Source organism: Gorilla gorilla, chromosome 1 (assembly GCF_029281585.2).
Source record: "Gorilla gorilla gorilla isolate KB3781 chromosome 1, NHGRI_mGorGor1-v2.1_pri, whole genome shotgun sequence".
Taxonomy (NCBI): Eukaryota; Metazoa; Chordata; class Mammalia; order Primates; family Hominidae; genus Gorilla; species Gorilla gorilla.
The window spans coordinates 212186263-212199411 of record NC_073224.2 but is presented as its reverse complement, the minus strand read 5'-3'; the positions used below and the strand labels follow the sequence as shown (position 1 = coordinate 212199411).

Sequence of the window (13149 nt, the reverse complement as noted above, 5' to 3'; positions counted from 1 at the left end):
GAAAATACACTGGCTACTTTTTAATCCTGTTTGTTTATTGTTCCATAGGCAATCAAAAAAGCAGCCACAACAGCTGGTGGCACTCAGGCACAGCTTGTGGTTTATTATTTCTAAAGGACATTCTTTTTTTTAACTCGTAGTTTCATTTTATTCTCCGTCTGAAATGTGCCTGAAAGATTAGACTTAATCTGTATAGCCTTTGAGAACTGACTCAGGACCAATATGTAGGGTTATAGAGAGGCAGGTTTTGGCTCAACCCAAGAAAATTGTTCTTACAGTACGAGCTTTTGTAAAAGACAATTTTTCTGGAGAAGTAGTAGTTCCCTGTCATTGGAGCCATTAGGAAAGAGACTGGTTTTTCTGCCTTGTTACCCTAGCCATCTTTTTTCATTTCTAGTAGTTCTTACTGAACCAGGAATTAGAGAGTTAGTGAGGGCTAGGCACGGTGGCTCACGCCTGTAATCCCAGCACTTTGGGAGGCCAAGGTGGGTGGATCACCTGAGGTCGGGAGTTCGAGACCAGCCTGACCAACATGGAGAAACCCCGTCTCTACTAAAAACACAAAAATTAGCCAGGCATGGTGGCGCATGCCTGTAATCCCAGCTACTCGAGAGGCTAAGGCGGGAGAATCACTTGAACCCAGGAGGCAGAGGTTGTGGTGAGCTGGAGGTTGTGGTGAGCCGAGATCATGCCATTGCACTCCAGCCTAGGCAACAAGAGTGAAACTCTGTCTCAAAAAGAAAAAAAGAAAAAAGAGAGAGTTAGTGAGGTCAGTCCCTAACACAGGATAGAAAAGATGGGTGTTGTCAACTGTTTATTGGTATGGGGGGAATCCTCTCACAAGAAGCAGGAAGGGTAGGGCATTAAGAGGTTTGGGGACAACAAAAAGTTACTTACATTAGCTCATTACTCTAGTTATGGGTTTAAATAGACTCTATTCAGTTGAAGAAAGACAGGTCCTTAGCAGGTATTGAAACAGATGTGAGACTGCAGCTCTAAGGGTGCTTCCAGATCTGAAACTAGTGGAGACTGTAATAGGTCCTTTCAGTACTTTCTCCTGCACACCTTGTTTTATGATTTTGCATTTATTTTTGTTATGCAGTAATTCCATCCATTCATTAGTTATGAGAGCATTGATTCATTCTTCCTCTGACAGTCTTCTCATATGCTTCATGTAAACTGAGAGGAGGGTAGGAATATTCTTGTCGATTATTTATGTCTTCCAGTCCTAGCCATAGAAATGTTTGACTTGGTAACTGTGAGGTAGTTTGTCCACTGGTTAGGCTTGCTATTTGGAGTTTCTTCCTGTGTAGAGAAATGTTGGCTATTAGATGTGGTTTAGGATATAAGAACAGTGAGTCGTTGCTATATATAGGGAGTTGAGAATGAGTATTCCAGTGTCTGCTTAGGAAAAACAGGTTTGTGTTTTACTTTAAAGATTGTCCTGGGAAAAGTAAAGAGCATTCTCTGGGAACTCTCTAGAGAACAGGATTTGACCCTCTTGGCAGTGATTACTTAACTTGCTTTGAGTCTGAGGCACTTCTGACTGGCCATTGAAAGCTATGGATCCTCACTCTAAAAACCACCCATTATATGTATAGACAAGATTGTACATATAATTTTGGGGTTTTGCAGATTTCCTGAAACTATCCCTTCTCTCTTGTTGCCCAGGCTGGAGTGCAATGGCGCAGTCTTGGCTCACTGCAACCTCCGCCTCCCAGGTTCAAGCAATTGTCCTGTCTCAGCCTCCCAAGTAGCTGGGATTACAGGCATGCGCCACCACGCCCGGCTAATTTTTTATTTTTAGTAGAGATGAGGTTTCTCCATGTTGGTCAGGCTGGTCTCGAACTCCTGACCTCAGGTGATCCGCCTGCCTTGGCCTCCCAAAGTGCTGGGATTATAGGCGTGAGCCACCGCGCCTGGCCTAAAACGGCCCCTTCTTAAGAGGCTCTGCTAAAAGGACATGGAGTCCACCTGGCACTTTGACAAAATAGAGTGCTCTAATGCTGTTATTGGGAGGAATCTGTTAAAAGCCCAAGTTGTTGTGTGACTCTGGAGTTTGCCACCTCTTTGTTCCTTTACTAAAGCAATGTTACAGAATTCCTGATATTGGAAATGACAATCTGCAGGCCATTTGTAGTGTAGGGGAAGCTGGCTTCATTCCTGTTTCATCTTTTTTGAAAAAGAACTGACTGCTCCTGGGTGGGAATCCAGCAGCTTCTCGGCAGATACACTGACTGCATTGCGGTGCTTTGGGACAGAAGACAAGGACCTGAAAGACGAGCTCTGAGGGGAGCATTAAAGAAAAATGCATGAGCTCACAGTTTATAATTTATCTGGAATTCTAAGGAATTTATCTAATCACAAAAATTAGGATGGTTTTTCAAGTACATCACTGGGGATCTTTAAGGACCCTGAAGCAGTATCCTTAGCTCTTGGGATGTGGCATTTATTTCAGTCCTAAATGTGAGAGAAGATGCTGCAGGGATGCTGCCAGGTTGTGGCTTTGGTTCGTAGAGTTATCTGATGGCCACCTTACCTCTGCAGTTCAGCTCAGCAAGTGCCGTTGAGCCCAGCATGTGCGGTGCAATGTGCTTGATGCTAGGATTCCTGCCCTTTAGGAGCTTGCAGACAAGTGGTCTAGGATGCGTCCTCAGGTAGAGAAAAGTTTATCCATCCAAGTTAAAATATTTTCCCCTGATTTTTAAATTTAGCTTCTCCCCAGACCTGGCTCTGGACTCACCAGGCACTGACCACTTTGTCATCATTGCCCAACTGAAGGAAGAAGTGGCTACCCTGAAGAAGATGTTGCATCAAAAGGATCAAATGATTTTAGAGAAAGAGAAGAAGGTATGGTTTAGTTAATTCCTCTCTGACCAGAATGATGCGAGGGTGAGATATGTGGTATGGGACATGATAATAACCCTTTTTAACTGATGTTTGTTGAGAGCCTATGTCAAGGTTGGGATATCCTGGGGAGAGGCTGGCTGTCTGCCAAGATGACTTTTGGGATGGCATTACTCCAGTCAGTTGGGCTCAAAAAACTGATTTTTCTCAGCACTTGCAGCTTCCACTTCTCAAAGAGGACATTTTGTTTTTTGTTTTGTTTTGTTTTGTTTTTGAGACAGAGTCTCAGCTGTGTCACCCTGGCTGGAGTGCAGTGGCACAATCATGGCTACTGCAGCCTCTAACTTCCAGGCTCAGGCAATCCTCCCATCTTAGCCCACTTAGTAGCTTGGACTACAGGCATGTGCCACTGTACCCGGCCAATTTTTAAAATTTTTTGTAGAGACATGGTCTTATTATGTTGCCCAGACTGGTCTTGAACTCCTGGTCTTAAGTGATCCTTCCATTTCAGCCTCCCAAAGTGCTAGGATTACAAATGTGAGCCATTGCCCCTGGCCTCAGAGAGGACATTTGTTAACTGAGCTTACAGAGACAATGTATAAAAAGACCAGTGTTCACATCTCAGTTCACAGCGGAGCATGTAACAGTACACAGTTCTTGGCATGAGCTACCTGGAGAGGCTGTAATCAGAAGGTGCTGAATAAGCATAGAGTTGGGACGAGAGGAGGTAGTTATGTAACTGGAATGTTCAGTGCTGTCCGGCTAAAAGAACCTAATGTCTCTTTCTCTTCTCATGGGGATGGCCATGTCTGTGGGACAATAATACTCAAAGTTCATGGGACATTTCTTCCTCTTCCCTGAACAGCGTTCATGTGGGCCTTCTGCCATGACTCTTATGTCACTGTGCTTCCACTGCTGACAACTCTTACTAAGTGACCCATCTTTAATATGTTAATATTTTAATATCTTAGTTTATCTTCAGTATTAATACTCTTTTTTTTCTTTTTTTGTTTTTTGAGACAGAGTCTCTGTCGCCCAGGCTCACTGCAACCTCTGCCTCCTGAGTTCAAGCGATTCTCCTACCTCAACCTCCCAAGTAGCTGGGATTACAGGTGCCTGCCACCATGCCTGGCTAATTTTTCTATTTTCAGTAGAGATGGGGTTTCGCCATGTTGGACAGGCTGGTCTCGAACTCCTGATCTGAAGTGATCTGCCTGCCTCATCCTCCCAAAGTGTTGGGATTACAGGTGTGAGCCACTGTGCCCGGCCTCAGTGTTAATATTTTATTTTCACATCAGAATATCTTCTATCTTATATTTCTAATATCTTCACATTAATATCTTCAGAATAAGACCAGTCTTATTATGGTCTGAAGTTGTCTTCCATTTTTACATTCTTACTCTGATTCATGTCTGTTATCTTGTTTTCAGGTTTTCTAAATAGTATCTCATTTTTAGGCTGGGCACACTGGCTCACACCTGTAATCCCAACACTTTGGGAGGCTGAAGCAGGCAGACTGCTTGAGCCCAGGAATTCAAGACCAGCCTGGGCCATTGGTGAAACCTCATCTCTGCAAAAAATACAAAAATTAGCAGGGCTTGATGGTGTGCACCTATGGTCCCAGCTACTTGGGAGGCTAAGGTGGGAGGATCACCTTAGCCTGGGAGGTCAAGGCTGTGGTGAGCAGTGATCATACCACTGCACTCCAGCCTGTGGGTGACAGAGCCAGACCCTGTCTCCAAAAACAAACAAAAAAGAATATCTCATTTTGCCTTAATATTATAATAATAATAGCTAACTTTTATTGGATGCTAACTTCGTGCCTAGCTCTGTTTTAAGTGCTTTATATGTATTAACTCATTTATTCTTTTTTTTTTTTTTTTTTTTTTTGAGACAGAGTCTTGCTCTGTCACCCAGGCAGGAGTGCAGTGGTGCAGTAGTTCACTGCAACCTCTGACTCCTGGGTTTAAGTGATTCTTGTGCCTCAGCCTCCTGAATAGCTAGCTGGGACTACAGGCGTGCACCACCACACCTGGCTGATTTTTGTTTTTGTTTTTGATTGAGACAGGGTCTTGCTCTGTCACCCAAGCTGGAGTGCAGTGGTGCAATCTCTGCTCACTGCAACCTCTGCCTCCCTGGGTTCAAGTGATTCTCCTGCCTCAGCCTCCCGAGTAGCTCGGATTACAGGCATGTGGCACCACAGCCAGCTAATTTTTGTATTTTTCATAGAGATGGGGGTCTCACCATGTTGGCCGGGCTGGTCTTGAACTCCTGACCTCAAGTGACCCGCCCACCTTGGCCTCCCAAAGTGCTGGGATTACAGGCATGAGCTACCATGCCTGGCCCATTTATTCTTATAATAAGCCTTTGAGGCCGGGCTTGGTGGCTCATGCCTGTAATCCCAGCACTTTGGGAGGCCGAGGCGGGTGGATCACGAGGGCAGGAGATCAAGACCATCCTGGCTAACACGGTGAAACCCTGTCTCTACTAAAAATACAAAAAAATTAGCCGGGCATGGTGGTGGGCGCCTGTAGTCCCAGCTACTCGGGAGGCTGAGGCAGGAGAATGTCGTGAACCGGTGAGGCGGAGCTTGCAGTGAGCCCATATCGCGCCACTGCACTCCAGCCTGGGCTACAGAGCAAGACTCCGTCTCAAAAAAAAAAAAAAGCCTTTGAGGTGGGAATTGTTAAATCATTTCATAGATGAAGAATGCCTCCAGTATTTTTCTTAGGGGTTTCTGATCTCCTCCCCTGGCTCTTTATGTTGTTTTCTGCCAAGTTCAGAATGCTGTGATTCATTCTGAATAGCTAAGACATTGATGTAAATTCCTTACTTGCATTCATCTAATTTCTACCTCACTTTACAGATGAGGAAACAGACCTGAAGAGGTTAATATGTCCAAACCACACAGCTAGTAAATGGCGGAACAAGGGACTGGAAGTCTTTCTGACTCTACTGTTCTTTCTACTGTGCTATGCTTTCTCCTGCTAGGAAGGTGGAAATTCATGGGAAGAGATCTGTGTTCTATCCACATAACTACATGACTGTCAAGTGAAAATGGCCCAAGTATATTCTCTCCATGGACTAGATCAGAATGGCACATAAAAGGATTTTTGTAAAACAGGGACAAGATGAACACTTGTTTCTACTGCTCTGCAGAGATAGTTTTTATTTATTTGTTATTTTTATTTTTTTTGAGACAGGGTCTTGCTCTGTTGCCCAGGCTGTTGGGCAGTGGTGCAATCTCAGCTCACTGTAAACTCAACCTCCCTTGCTCAAGCGATCCTCCCATCTCCGTCCTCTAAATAGCTGGGACTGCAGGCGCACACCACCACACCCAGCTATTTTAATTTTCGTTTTTTTTTTTTTTTTTTTTTTTTTTGTAGACATGGGGTTTCACCATGTTGCCCATGTTGGTCTCAAACTCCTGAGCTCAAGTATTCCGCCCTTTTGGCCTCCCAAAGTGCTGGGATTACAGGCATGAGCCACCACTCCTGGCCCAGAGTTAGGGTTTTTAAAGGAGCAAAAGCAGATTGTTTCCCAAAGCTTTCAGGAAGCTTGGAATACAGGCTCTTTAGCATAGTGCCTGCCCATCTCTCCAACCTCATCAGCCATTCAAATAATCTCTGTTATCTCACATTTATCTGCCTGTGCCTATACTGTTCTCTGCTTGGTTGCCCTCCTGCTCACCTTATGTGCCTATTGTTAATACATCTCAAAGCTCAGCTCACACATCACCTCTGATTTAGAATTTCCTTGAAGAGCAGTCAACAGAAGGGGGTCTGGGGTTTGAAATCTAGCTCTGCCCCTTGCTAACTCTGTATATGATCTTGGCCACATTCCTTAACCCTTTCTAAAGATCAGTTTTCTCCTCTATAAAATGGGACTACTACTCTCACAATGTTATCATAAAGATCTACTGAAGTAATATAATCAGTTTTTCTGCAACATAGTAAAAGTTCAGTAATTGGTAGCAACTATTATTCTCAAATATTCAGAAATGTTAGTTCAGGACTTTGTGTAATTTTCAGGAAAGCTTTAGAGAAAAAGAGGGTGTGGAATTCCCTGGTTTTGATTTAGATACGGATCTGCAGGAGAGACCTGGATTTCATTAATTTGGGTGACCATTTAGCTCTCTGAAAGCACTTTTTTTTTATTGCACAGAAATTTCTTCTGGTTACTCTGCCTTGTTTCCCTCAGATTACAGAGTTGAAGGCTGATTTTCAGTACCAGGAATCGCAGATGAGAGCCAAAATGAACCAGATGGAGAAAACCCACAAAGAAGTCACAGAACAACTGCAGGTGACTGACTCTGCTTATTTTATGTGCTAAAATTGTGTACCTACCTGGTATACCTAGCTGATTGTATTTTAAGTGATCATCTCTTAGATTTCTTTTTTTTCTCAAAGTATTAACAAATCATGTTAATCCCCCTTTTAGTTTTTTTTTGTTTTGTTTTGTTTTTGAGACAGGTTCTCTGTCGCCTAGGCTGGAGGGCAGTGGCACGATCATGGCTTACTGCAGCCTCAACCTCCCAGGCTCAGGTGATCCTCCCACCTCAACCTTCCAAGTAGCGAAGACCACAGCCATATACCACCATACCCCACTAATTTATTTTTTAATTTTTTTGTAGAGATGGGCTCTCGCTATATTGCCTGGGCTAGTCTTGAACTCCTGGCTTCAAGCAATCCTCCCACCTCAACCTCACAAAGTGCTAGGATTACAGGCGTGAGCCACCGTGCCCAGCCTGTAGATACTTTGTATTGTTTCACTCTTGGATGTGTTCTGATCTTTTCCCCTCAAAAACAGTAGAATTATTAAGTATGTTCTTTGATTTTTGAATAAACCAGATGTGATTCCAGATGTCTGAATTATAGATTCTGTTTATCCAGCTCATGAAGTCACTTCACAGTTTGTATTGCATAAAGCATCCCTTTGTAACAGTGGGTCCCAAGAGATTGAGGTACACTGATTAACTTCTGGCAAATACTTTTTTCTCCTGAACCAAGTTTCAAGCCCTAGAGCTTCCTGTTGTTTTCCACCTCTAGAATTGTTCATCTCTTTCTGACCCTCCACATTGTCTGCCTTAGCATCTGCACTTATTCTGCATGAAAAATAGATTATATCCTGTTTGAAACATCCTTCTTGCACTGATTTTTTTTTTCTTTAGGCCAAAAACCGAGAGCTCCTGAAGCAGGCAGCTGCTTTGTCCAAGAGCAAGAAGTCAGAGAAGTCAGGAGCTATAACCTCTCCATGACAGACCTCAAGGAGGCTCCCTAGCAACAGCAAATGGAGTTGTCCAGGGTTAGGGTTGGAGACCTGGCTGTTCTGTGGGAATTGCAAGCTTTCTTAAGAAATCTCTATTTTATTACAGTTATCCTTCTTTGTGCGATTGCAGTGGGCTGAATGGAAACACCTGGTTTGTGCTGTGTTAGACTGCATGCTTGAGTGTTTGGGATTTCAAGCTTGCTCTCTTTCTCTCACTATTAGGACTTTTCTTTTTCTTCTTCCTCTTCTCTCTATTTTGGTTCTATTCTTTTTTTTTCTTTTTTCTTTTTTTTTTTTTTTTTGTGCTGGTCACTGCTCAGTGTAATGTGCAGAATGATTTGTTGTTTTTTTTTTTTTTTTTTTTTTTTGGTCCATCATTGCATCCTGCCATACCCATGAGCAAACAGTTTGGCATTAATTATATATCACTGCCACCCTCTGAACTTTGAAAACTGCCATCTTCAGACTTGGTATAATGGAAGAGGCTTTCTCTCTCCAATAAACCTTTTGCTTCAGGGTATACTCTTGGGTTTTTTTCCAGATGTATTATGTATGAACTTTGTACTATGTATAGCCAGAGTTTTATTTATTTTTTAAAAAAGAAACTTTTTCTTGATAAAGGAATAATGGTAGTCTAGCTAGTTCTTGTAAAAGTGATGCCTCTTGAAAAAAAACAGTCCTATTCACTAGCTTTTAGTAAAAGAATCAGATCTTTTCTTTCTTGTTACCTTGGAGTCTTAAAAACTGATTGCTAAGGTGAAACAATTCAATGCATAAGTATGGAGCTAAGTGCCTTTTGGAGGATTTCTTGGAAGAGCATTTATGGAGATACTTAAGGGAGGTAGCAAAGATTTGAACCGTCTGTCTTTTTAAGTAAGGGCAGAAAGCAAGGTTGTCCAGGTTGTACTGGACACTTCTCTCCCCACCCCTTTCCTGATTGTTTTATGTGATTGATTTTAAATTCTCACACTGCCACTTCTTTAAAAAATAAAATCCTTTATTTGCTTATATCAGTTGTCATACTGGGCTGCTGTCAGATAACTTTTTTTTACATGAATGAACAGATTGAAAATGGAATAATATGGTCGGGTGCGGTGGCTCACGCCTGTAATACCAGCAGTTTGGGAGGCCAAGGCGGGTGGATCATTTGAGGTTAGGAGTTTGAGACCATCCTGGCCAACATGGTAAAACCCCATCTGTACTAAAAAAACACAAAAATTAGCCGGGCCTGGTGGCATGCACCTGTAATCCCAGCTACCCAGGAGGCTGAGGCAGGAGAACTGCTTGAATCCCGGGAGGCAGAGGTTGCAATGAGCTGAAATTGCAACACTGCACTGCAGCCTGGGCAATGGAGTGAGACTCCATCTCAAAAAAAAAAAAAAAGGAATAATATTTGAACTATAGAGCATTTTTGGGGTCAGCATGAGCTGCTCTAGTAAGGACTCTTGAGTCTGGGAAAAGTGGTATCACTATACCTTCTCCCCACTCCTCACCCACCCGAGCCCATACACTCCCTGCTTTTCATGGATATGTATTGAAAACAGGTGCTTCTCAGAAGCGCTTTGCCTCAACCAGAGTTATGTATGCCCTGCCTATCTTCCCTTCTTAACCCTGTAGGAATATGGATTTACTTTTCCAGGAAAGGGGATAGATTTACATTTCTAGGCATACTCTCAGGTCCTCTATGTGATGTTTGTGAAAGGAATTAGGGTGTGTCATGTGTGCCATGAAACAACAAAACCAACTACCCTAGAATCATTTATGCAGGGGGTACTAGAGTTAGAAATAATAATGAGGGCAGATAACATTTGTACCTCAGTCTACCAAAAAATTATAGTACTAAATTTAACTTCTAGGCGTTTCCTGGAAGCAGATGCTCTATAATTTGTGATAGCATTCTCATAAATGGAGTCCTACACATAATTGTACAGAGATGTGGAAATGGTGGTTTCCTTCTGATAAGGGATACAGTGGACCATGTCGCTTATATATCACCCTACTAGGGAATATAATTTTCCCTTCTAAGCAAGGGAAATGGCAGTGCTAAATAGTTTTGTAAAGTTTTTGAATGAGAAGCTTTTAGGTAAAGATAAACTGTCATAATATTTTTCAGATGCATTTGCATTGACTATGGGAGAAAAGTTGGGAAATGACAGTCATGGTGTTTTTAATTTTAAGGACTGAAATTCTGTTACATGATGTATGACAATATAAAAACATACTTAGTTTTATACTAAATCTTTTTTTAAGGTCTTGGCATTTAATATAAAGCAAATTCACACATTTTCTAACTTTCCATAAGTTCCAAAAAGGGAAAGAAGAAACCTCAGTCTTGAAATTTTGATTTTTAAAAATCATGACACTGTTTTACCATGAAATTGAGTAGCTAACTTTTGGTAACACCTTTTGTTTCTTTGTATGTTTGTAATAATGGACATTTTAAAACACAGGAATGTTTTGGTTTGTACAGACTTTGACAAATGTGTGTTAATAAAAATTCATATTGACTCAAGTGTAATTGTTGGATTTTGTTTTTATTTCTTGCTGATTTACCAGTAGACATACCCTGTTATCCCCTTCAGCCCTTCAGCCTAGAAAAGTTTGTCTTGCTTATAGACTTAAAAAATTAAAAGCCTAACTGCTAATTGGGAATTTCCTGTCCATTAGAGAATAAACTCATTCTTTCTCTCTTCTATGACTGTTTTGAGACAGAGTCTCACTCAGTCATCCAGGCTGGAGTACAGTGGCAAGTAGATCACTGCAGCCCCGACTTCCTGGGGATTCTCCCACCTCAGCCTCCCAAGTAGCTGGGACTACAGATGCACACCACCATACCCAGCTAATTTTTGTATTTTTTGTGAAGATATGGTTTTGCCATCCAGGCTGGTCTCCAACTCCTGGACTCAAGCCATCCACCCACCTCATCAGCCTCCCAAAGTGCTAGGATTACAGGCATGAGCTACCACACCCGGCCTCTTGGTGATTCTATGTACCCAGTGTAAGTGCTCATGTTGTGATAGGCACTGTGCTAGGCAGCGCAGTTACAGCAGTGACAAAACCAAGTTATTGTACTTATGGGGCTTCCATTTAGTGGAATATCGGACCCCACCACACCACCATTGTTCCTTGATTTAAAAAAAACTTTTTTTTTTAAATGAAGTCATGCTCTGTCACCCAGGCTGGAGTGCAGTGGCATGATCTCGGCTCACTGCAACCTCTGCCTTCTGGGATCAAGTGATTCTCCAGCCTCAGCCTCCCAAGTAGCTGGAACTACAGGTGCGCACCAACATATTCAGCTAATTTTTTTGTATTTTTAGTAGAGACGGGATTTCACCATGTTGGCCAGGCTGGTGTCAAACTCCTGACCTCAGGTATACGCCCGCCTCAGCCTCCCAAAGTGCTGGGATTACAGGCGTGAGCCACTGCGCCTGGCCAAAAAAAATTTTTTGAGACAGTCTCTCTGTCACTTAGGCCAGAGTACAGTGGTGCGATCTCAGCTCACTGCCCCTTTGACCTCCCAGGCTCAATTGATCCTTCCACCTCAGCCTTCCAAGTAGTTTGGACTACAGGCATGTACCACCATTCCTGGCTAATTTTGTTTATTTTTTGTAGAGATGAGGTTTCAGTATGTTGCCCAGACTGGTCTTGAACTCCTGGAATCAAGTGATCCTCTCGCCTTGGCCTCCCAAAGAGCTGGGATAACCCAGGTGTGAGCCACCTCGCTCAGCCAAATGTTCCTTGATTTTTATTATTATTATTCAAAATATAATACAGAATGAATCTGCATGAAGTATGAGTGAAAGCTTTTTGAAATGTCATCTCAGAAGGGGAGGAATGCATCCCTTTGAAACCCTAGAGCCAGCAGGTTTTAAAATGAGAAGTGCCTTTCAGACACTCACTATTACGTCCTGGTCATTCTATAAACTCAAAGCTAATTTTCTCAGAATAAGTTGAAGATACTTTTATTTTGTAGGCTATGGTTGTTTTTGTTTTTTTTTTCTTTGTTTTTTTTTTTTTTTGAGACAGACTCTCACTCTGTCACCCAGGCTCAAGTGCAGTGGTGCGATCTCGGCTCACTGCAACCTCTGCCTGCTGGGTTCAAGCGATTATCATGCCTCACCCTCCTGAGTAGCTGGGATTATAGGCATGCGCCACCATGCTCAGCTAATTTTTGTATTTTTAGTAGAGACAGGGTTATGCCATGTTGGCCAGGCTGGTCTCGAACTTCTGACCTCAGGTGATCCACCTGCCTTGGCCTCCCAAAGTGCTAGGATTTCAGGCATGAGCCACTGTGCCAGGCCTGTTTTTGTTTTTGTTTTTTGTTTTTTGAGATGGAGTCTTGCTCTGTCACCCAGGCTGGAGTGCAGTGGTGCAATCTCAGCTCACTGCAACCTCTGCCTCCCGGATTCAAGTGATTCTCCTGCCTTAGCTTCCCGAGTAGCTGGGACTACAGGCACCCGCCACCACAGATGGCTAATTTTTCTATTTTTAGTAGAGACAGGGTTTCACCATGTTGGCCAGGCTGGTCTCGAACTCCTGGCCTCAAGCAATCCACTTACCTCGGCCTCCCAAAGTACTGGGATTACAGGCGTGAGCCACCATGCCCCGCCTATTTTGTAGGCTATATTTATGACTACCTTTATTGTGTGAATTTTCTTAATTGACTCATTTACTCAGCCTTTAAAACCACCGTAGGGTAAGAAAATAGTATAAACAGGCCAGGAGCGGTGGCTCATGCCTGTAATCCCAGTACTTTGGGAGGCCAAGGTGGGCAGATCACGAGGTCAGGAGTTCAAGACCAGCCTGGCCAACACAGCGAAACCCCATCTCTACTAAAAATACAAAAATTAGCTGCTTGCTATTTTATTTACTGTCCCTGGTGTAAGAACATGTCAGCCTTGATGTTAATTGCACAAATTATAGTCTATGATGCACATGGCACTTTTGCCTGCACTGGAGGATTGCCTTTAATTAACTGGCTTCCTAGAACGTGTATACCTATTCACTATGGTATATAAGCTTTGGGTCTGGGGA

At 42.8% G+C, this 13149-nt stretch overlaps 1 protein-coding gene and 1 long non-coding RNA gene across 5 annotated transcripts in view; both read left to right on the top strand.

Annotated features, from left to right (window-relative positions):
• Positions 1-10633, top strand: part of FAM76A (family with sequence similarity 76 member A) — a 37367-nt gene extending 26734 nt beyond the window's left edge. For all 4 annotated transcript variants that reach the window (XM_019016551.4, XM_055389333.2, XM_055389323.2 and 1 more), the window contains 3 exons: positions 2715-2850; positions 7048-7149; positions 8018-10633. In XM_019016551.4, coding sequence (XP_018872096.1) covers positions 2715-2850; positions 7048-7149; positions 8018-8104 — 325 coding nt within the window. In that variant the 3' untranslated portion in view covers positions 8105-10633. The remainder of the gene's footprint in view (positions 1-2714; positions 2851-7047; positions 7150-8017) is intronic.
• On the top strand, positions 7160-7710 carry LOC134757678 (uncharacterized). Its single transcript, XR_010131954.1, has 2 exons — positions 7160-7391; positions 7481-7710. It is a non-coding gene; the product is annotated as an uncharacterized lncRNA (long non-coding RNA).
• Positions 10634-13149: the final 2516 nt, after the last annotated feature.